At 44.5% G+C, this 8,099-nt stretch overlaps 1 protein-coding gene across 1 annotated transcript; it reads right to left on the minus strand.

Annotated features, from left to right (window-relative positions):
- Positions 1-503: 503 nt before the first annotated feature.
- SEBOX (SEBOX homeobox) lies at positions 504-7,568 on the minus strand. The gene is made up of 3 exons (XM_033922437.1): positions 7,520-7,568; positions 4,352-4,536; positions 504-1,049 (listed from the first exon to the last, which is right to left on the minus strand). The coding sequence occupies exons 1-3, from the start codon at positions 7,566-7,568 to the stop codon at positions 504-506; spliced, it is 780 nt and encodes a 259-aa protein (XP_033778328.1).
- Positions 7,569-8,099: the final 531 nt, after the last annotated feature.

An 8,099-nucleotide genomic window follows, 5' to 3' on the forward strand; every position in this document is an offset into this window, starting at 1 on the left:
TCTAAACCTGTCCCCTTTCAATTTCTCCGAGTGACCCCTAGTACTTGTGGTTCCCCACAGTCTGAAGAATCTGTCCTTGGTTTCTACTTCTGTCATTTGCCTCAAATGAAAGTGTTAAAGCTCACCTCTCTCTCTCATCCACCCTTGCAGTCACCACTATTGCTTCTGTATGTCCCTTCCATCATTGCTAGCAATAATTTAATTATTATATAGGGTTTTTTTTTTCTGTGTTCAGCTGAAAACTGTAGTGTATAATGTGTCACGCATGTGAATATTATCTGTCAAGTGTGTCACAACAGCTGAAAGATCGAGAGCCACTGCTTTAGAGTGAGATTGTCCTCTTCCAAGGTGGGGGTCATGGATGTTTCAGAGAGTTACTGTCCTGTCCCGTCCCAAGGAATTACTGGGTCAAAGCTGAGAGCCGAATTTAGTCAATTAAAAAAATAAGTTCTTAATGATACAATAGACCCAATACCTCAAGTATTTCTGTCTTTAGAGTAGATCTAATAGTCTCCAAGGTTGGTAACTATAGCTGCATTGTAAATGAGATCTGAAATGTAACTCAAAGAGGTCTGCTGCCCACCCTCATGCCTGTTTAGAGGAAGCATCTCTTCACAGGCTAGCTGCTGACATTCTGAGGCAGAAAACTGTGTCCTATGTGCTGCCTGGGGCTCTGACAAAGGCGTTAGCTCTCTTGAACTCAGACTGGCATTGAAACAGAAGTTGTGCCACTGGGCTGCTTGCTGGCATGTTGAGGGCTGTACTGGTGGATTATTGGAATGAAAGATGTCCTGCCCCTGATGCAAAGACAGGTCGTGGCACTGCTGAGGCAAAACACTGCTTGGGTTCAGTTCTGGCACATATTGCACCCTGGGATCTGAGCATTGCTTGGAGAGGAGGGGCATACTCTGGCTGTATCTTAGGCCTTGGGCAAGGGAGGATGGGTAGAATTTCTCTTTGAGTTTCTTGGTCATTGATGATCTTTTGCATACAGACCTATCCAGCTTTCCGCTCTTGATTCTCTTTGCACGTCTGTTCTGAAACCACACCTTAGAAGAAAAGATAAAAATGAAGAAGTTGATATATTGTAATTGGATTTTAAAGGCACATGAGAACTCTTCAGAAAACTGGTTTTGTGATCATTCCCCGACCTGGTTCATTAAACCGCTGCCTGATCAATCTCCTACCCGATCCAATGCACCCATGCAAATGAGTAAAACCCCCATGCAAAATAGCCAAGCGATTGATTCACTAACAATTGCTTGGTTATTTTGTATCGGATTTTACTCTCCTAAAACCCAACTTGTTAAGAGTGATTCCCCAAGAAAAACATTCTTGAACTCATAAATAACACTTTGATATTTTCATCCCACCAAAATGGTAAATAGAATGTAAAAGATTGCTTGAAAACTTGAGTTCTGGTGGCTCCAACTCAAAAAAGGAGGTCGTGGAACTAAGAAAGGTTCAGAGAAGAGGAACAGAAATGATGCAAGGGATGGAAAGGCTCCCTTATGAAAAAAGGCCAAACAGGTTAAGTTTAGAAATGACCGAGATGGGATATGATAGAAGTCTACAAAATCATGAGTGGGGTAAAGTGGGTAAGTAGGGGGGAGGGTGATTTAACCTTTCAAATAACGCCACAATAAAATATTCCATGAAACAAACAGCAGATTACAAACAAATTGTAAAAAGTATATTTGAATGCAGTGCTCATTCAAACTGTTTAACCCATTGTCAGGGAGGGGGACCAAGATGACTAGCACAGTGGAGTTCAAAAGAAGAAAAAGTCCATAAAAATGATGAACCAGCTAGATTTGAGAAATTCACTGTTTGTCCCTGGAAATAAGCAATACGAATGAATGTCAACCTTGTAACCCGTTCTGAACTCGTTGGGGGAGGACGGGATATAAAACCAACCAAATAAACAGATCAACTTTTGGGATCTGCCGGGTACTTGTGACCTGTCAGAGAACAGGATGTTGAGCTGACTGGGCTTAGCTTAGTTTATTTTATGAAAGGCTCTCTGATTAAATGTTGGTTGTCATCTTCTCCAGTGAGCATCCTTTCTGACCAGCAGGGCTAATTCCAGTTTAAAAAAAAAAAAAAAAAAAAAGGCGGGGGATGAGATCTTTGTAAAGAAAGTTGATGTTCACCAGGATGGGAGAGACATGGGGAGTGGGGGGGGGGGGAGTTTTTACAGACCCAGATAAAGTAGTCTGGTTGCTGAGTTAATCTGTTTGAATGTATAGTTCTTTATTTTGTGTTTCTCTCTCTCTTTTTTTTTTTTAATAGCCGTACTGGATCAGACCAATGGTCCATCTAGCCCAGTAGCCCATTCTCACGGTGGCCAATCCTGGTCACTAGTACCTGGCCAAACCCAAGGAGTAGCAACATTCCAACATCTCAAAGAATAGCAAGATTCCAGAACCCCAATGACAGCAACAGTCCAGAGCTGAAACTGTGATGTCCAAATGCCTCATTCCACAGTGCCTCAGAGCCAACCTCATCAGTGATGTTACAATGGCTTAATTGTCCTATACTTTGCTCACGTAAGAGCATAAGAACAGCCATACTGGGTCAGACCAATGGTTCATTTAGCCCAGTAGCCCGCTCTCACAGTGGCCAATCCAGGTCCCTAGTACCTGGCCAAACCCAAGGAGTAGCAACATTCCATGCTACCGATCCAGGGCAAGCAGTGGCTTCCCCCATATCTTTCTCAATAACAGACTATGGACTTTTCCTCCAGGAACTTGTCCAAACCTTTCTTAAAACCAGCTACGCTATCCACTCTTACCACAACCTCTGGCAGTGTTTAACAGACCTACCACATATGGGTTTTGCATTTTAGATTGAGATCATAGAACTTCACGGTATTACGGTATATAAGCAATTATTATTATTATTTATTATTATTATATATTCCAACCAATGATAATCTGTTTTCCACCTCATGATTCCTACCATTCTTTAACAGGGAAAACCTGGACAAGGCCTCTTTTTAAAGGAATGTCTGGGTGCCCGGATGGACTTTCCAAAACCTGGTAGTTTGTCCGGGTTTTGGAATCCCCAGCCTCCCAGCCACGAATGGAGGGTCTCTGAGCATGCATGGATGATGTCACACGCATGCTCGGAGGCCCTCCAAACACAGCCTGGAGGTCAGAAAAGAAAGATGAGACTTTGTGGGGGTGGGGGTAGGGGTGGGGCTGGAGATGGAACAGTATGGCTGGAGGCAGAATAGGGCGGGGCCAAGTGTCCAGGTTTCTCTGTGCAAAAATCTGGTAATCCTATGTGTAAGTCCAAACCACACTCTGCCCATGTGTAGGCCTGCTCCCTGTTAAATGAGTTAGAGAATGACACGGGGACAAATTTTTCCCCATCCCCGCAGGAATTCAATTTCCCTGTCCCGTCCCCGCAAATTCTGTCACTGTCCCCATCCCTACAAGATCTGCCTCAACTGCACAAGCCTCAAACACTTATGATTTTAAAGGACGGAGCTTGCAGGAATGGGGCAGGGACAGGAAAAGACCTTGCCAAGACAGGAAAATGAGTTCCCGCGAGAACGGGGAAAGTTTTGTCCCCGTGTCATTCTCTAAAACGAGCATATGGAGCAAAAGGAAATTTAATATCATGTGTGCTGCGTCCATATACTTGTTTGATCTGCTCGCAGTTCATCTCCCTTTCACGTCCCTCTGGCCTACCTGTCAACACACTACATAAGATATGCATGTATTGACAAAACAGTTCTAATGCAGATTTTTGAAATTTACGCTCATATGTTCACATGGATATATGCCAGAATTCTAACACTACTTCAAAAATATAACCCACATAACCAATCAAAAAATACCATTCAGCACTTCTATTTAAATGACCTTCAGAAGTGAAGCAGTCTTCAGGATGAAAATCTCATAATGATAATCCTTTTAGGATCCATATCAGCCTCTTCATCAGGTCATAGATTCAGCAATTAGCATAAACATATTGCTAGAAAATACTTAGAAGATATTTAGAAAGAAACTTCTCTCTTCCTCAAAACATGTTGGGTTTTACTAAATGGTGCTAGAGGTTTTTAGCACAGCCTGACGAGGTAAATGCTCCAACGCTCGTTGGAATTCTATGAGCATTGGAGCATTTACCTTGCCGGCCCGCACTAAAAACCTCTAGCGCTGTTTAGTAAAAGGAGCCTATAGGGAACAGGAGACAGTAAATCAGGATTCTGTACATTTATATGCCTGCTTTACAGAATTTACCCTCCTGCATGCCTGTTTTTCCCTAGATATTAAATTAGTTGTTCCCTTGTAGAGAGGTTGCTGATGGGGAAGAAGTGGGCAAAGAGGACTGCTGATCTCACCTGGATTTTGGATTCTGGGAGCTTGGTGACAACTGCCAGGTCTTCCCTAGTGTTGATATCTGGATAAGGAACCACAGCAAAGACCTTCTCTAGCTCAGAGAGCTGGGCTTTGCTGAATGTGATCCTTTTTCTCTTCCTCTGACTTGCAGAGAACTCCAGCTGCTCAGACTGTGGCTTTCTTGTCCCTAGAGGCAAGAGATCCAATAGCAGACACATTCATTTTATTAACATTTTATTATTTTTAATCCAGCTAATATGCATCCTGGAAGTGCTCAAGTATAAATAAAGGGGTCTGCTCTGAGGGCTGTGCTCCTATCTCACCCTGTGAAATTTGTAAAAGTCTTAACCTATGATCCTTTCTCCTAGAAGCTGCAGTCCAAGACCTTCCCTCCCTTAGAAGCCTAACCCCATGAGCACCCCCCCCCCCGCCCCCCACACAATTTTTAGGATCTGCATCCTATGACAATTCTCCATCAGGAGTCTCAGCTTCCCTTATTCATTGCATCCCATACCTTTATCAGCAGCACCTTTCAGGGGTTCAGACTCCTTACCATAGGTGCCAGCTATGTAGGTGCAGTGGTCGAATAATGTGTTTAGCCCATCTTCCCCTCCAATCACTCTGAAAAGCTGGCACCTTTGTCTTTGGCTTCAAGTGCATTTGTACATAAACTACACTGGTTACCAGTGAAAAAATGGATTGTTTACAAGTTGGATTGTATGATCCACAAAGCCATCTATGGAGAAAATTCCAGCAGACTGGTATCCCACATTAAGATCACCCACATTAGAGAATGACACAATAACAAAATTCATCACCATTCCCGTCCCCACGGGAAATCATCCCATGTCATTCTTTAGTGTCTCTCTCAACCTCAGTCTTTCTACACCAGCATTCTTCAATGCAAGGCTTGAGGGTCAGTGATTGTGCCCATTCATACTATGATTCTTATGTGAGCCGAGTATAGGATAATGAACCCATTGTGACATCACTGATGAGGTTGGCTCTTAGGCACTGGTGGAATGAGGCATTATGACATCACAATCTCAGCTCTGGAATGTTGCTACTCTTTGGGTTTCTGCCAGGTACTTGAGACCTGGGTTGACCACTGCTGGAAACAGGATACTGGGCTTGATGGACCTTCAGTCTGTCCCAGCATGGCGACGCTTATGGTCTTATGTTCTAATCATCCTGTGTCATTCTTTAATGTCTATTTCAACCTCAGTCCTTCTACACCAGCATTTTTCAATGCAAGGCTTGTGGGTCAGTGGCTGTGACCATTCATACTCTTGATTCTTCCCTCTCTCCTTAAAGAATGACATGGGGATGGTTTCCCACGGTTATCTGCAGGGACGGGAACGGTGATAAATTTTGTCACTGTGTCATTCTGTAACCCACACCTTCCTCAACTCAAGATCTACACAGCGCTTCAAGATACCATTTCTGTCCTCTAAACCAGTGATTCCCAACCCTGTCCTGGAGGAACACCAGGCCAATCGGGTTTTCAGGCTAGCCCTAATGAATATGCATGAGAGAGATTTGCATATGATGGAAGTGATAGGCATGCAAATTTGCTTCATGCATATTCATTAGGGCTAGCCTGAAAACCCAATTAGCCTGGTGTTCCTCCAGGACAGGGTTGGGAACCACTGCAAAACAAGTAAGTCGTAAGAAGGTGTTTAATGCCACCTTTGAGTTCTCGAACAATCTACCCACATATCTGCAGTAATTTGCCACATACTGTCTCTTCAGGAAAAAAAAAAACTAAAGACACCTTTTTTCTCCTCTTAATTATCAAATGCTTCCTAGAGACTTCATCCCCGTCCCATCATTATTACCTCAAGATAGAATCTATGGGCTAGATTCACTAAGCTTTGCGAGCCTTCTCCGACCCAGACCCGATTCACTAACCTCCTGGCCGATCAACCTCCCACCCGATCCGATCCGCGCATGCAAATGAGGGGAAATGGCATGCAAAGAAGGCAACGAAGGAACACCGATTGGGCTGGCCGATCCAAAAAGAAGCGACTGCTGAGGACCAGTCGCTTCTGTCCTGCCGACACTCCTGCTCTCTGCCGCCCTGTCTCTGCAGTGCGAGCCCATGATTTTAACCCGTGGTTTTAAACCACCAGTTAAAAGTGTGTTCTTGGCTGTAGCGTGTTCTGTCATATCTGGCTAAAGCATGTTTAAAAAAGTGAAGCATCGGTAATTAAAACGAGCTTCTGTAGCAGAGATGTGAATATGGAGAAAGAGGGGGGGGGGAAGAGAGCGGGCAGGAAATTTGCGATGACTGCTGCTTCTTGCCTCGGCTGTGATATCGAAATGCTGTGTAGGAGCTGGCTGTGAGACAACGTGGGTTGTGTGCAGAGAAGTGTCTGATTTTATGAAGTTTAAACACAAATCTCTGGTGTGCCTGATCCTGCAGCCTGCTTGGGATGTGTCTTCTGAAGCCAAAAAGCTTCCAGCATTAGAAAGCCCTGTGCAAGATGGTCTGCGCATGCGTCTGGATCGCTCTGCAGCAATCCCTGCGGTCAGTGTGGACCGTGCCTCCAATCAAATAATTTGCATGAGGACTGTTTAGTGAATCAGTTGCCCGGCATGACTCGGCCACGGATCGGATCGGAAAGGTGAGTTTAGTGAATCCAGGCCTATATTAAATTGGCTTATCTCTGACTTAAGAGTCACAAATGTAAACCCTCTTGCTGTGAGCCGCATTGATTCCATGTAGAAAAATTGCGGGCTTCAAGACGTTGTATTGCATCGTTGACCTGCATCTTTCAACCTCCCCTTTTAGAAGCTTCAGTTCCCGGGCCCCGTTCCTTAGGACCTGCATGCCATAATGACTCCCTCCTTTTGGAGCCTCAATCTATGACTTTCTACATTGCAAACTGCAGTCCATGACAAAAGTAGAGCACTACCACAATGTCTTTCAACCAATGCAAAATGTTGTTTCAAATTGAAGCTTTTACCCTTTTTGGTTCTTTTGCTGCATGACATCATCTATTAGGAGTTTCAAACCTCTGACCACCCCACCCCCTTTTAGGAACCCGACCCCATTAGAGAGCAATGCTTTCACAGCCTTAGGAAGCGGTATTTGTATATTCCCACATTGGGAATGATTGTGGTTTTGTTTTGCTGTGAAAGTTAAGTGCATGCTTGCTGCCACTTACCTGAGATCACCGACTCCTGCTCATGGCAGCTGGGGGATGGCTGTGCCATGTCCTGGGGTTATATGCTGCTCCTGCTCCTACTTTGCCCACAGCTCCTTTTAACCCTCTTATAACACCCCACCTCCCCACACCATGCCTTTGATATCGCCGCTGCAGCCAGTAGTTGGTTTCATGTGGCTTCCTTTGATCCTATTCCTGACACCCTTCATTGTATCCTCTGCAATCCACGTTAGGCTCCAGATTCAAACTTCTGCTCGTCTCCACTAGGCAGGAAGAGACAGACCCCCCCCCTCCTCCCTCATCACCCCTTTCAGGTAAAGGCCGAAGAGGTGGCACTGGAGCTTCAGACAGGACAAAACACACAGACCAGAACAGACAGGAAGCAGAGGAGAGAATCTCTCAATGCACTGCTAATCGCACTTTAAATGCTTGTTTGTAACCCAAAATACAGAATCTGCAAACATTAAACTCTGAAAGCCCGTCTTAGCACAGAGTCTAGTCAGTTTCATTGTAGTCTTACAGGAATGAGTAACAATGGCAGGAAATGAGTTCTGTATAAAATACTGCCCCAGTCTGCCCT

This window comes from Geotrypetes seraphini, chromosome 15, assembly GCF_902459505.1.
Source record: "Geotrypetes seraphini chromosome 15, aGeoSer1.1, whole genome shotgun sequence".
Taxonomy (NCBI): domain Eukaryota; kingdom Metazoa; phylum Chordata; class Amphibia; order Gymnophiona; family Dermophiidae; genus Geotrypetes; species Geotrypetes seraphini.

Coding starts and splice junctions, on each gene's coding strand:
- SEBOX (XM_033922437.1), bottom strand. CDS start 7,568: ATGGCACAGCCATCCCCCAGCTGCCATGAGCAGGAGTCGGTGATCTCA. Junction 4,537..7,519: donor GCAGGAGTCGGTGATCTCAG/GTAAGTGGCAGC, acceptor TCTTGCCTCTAG/GGACAAGAAAGCCACAGTCT. Junction 1,050..4,351: donor TCCCAGAATCCAAAATCCAG/GTGAGATCAGCA, acceptor TTTTCTTCTAAG/GTGTGGTTTCAGAACAGACG.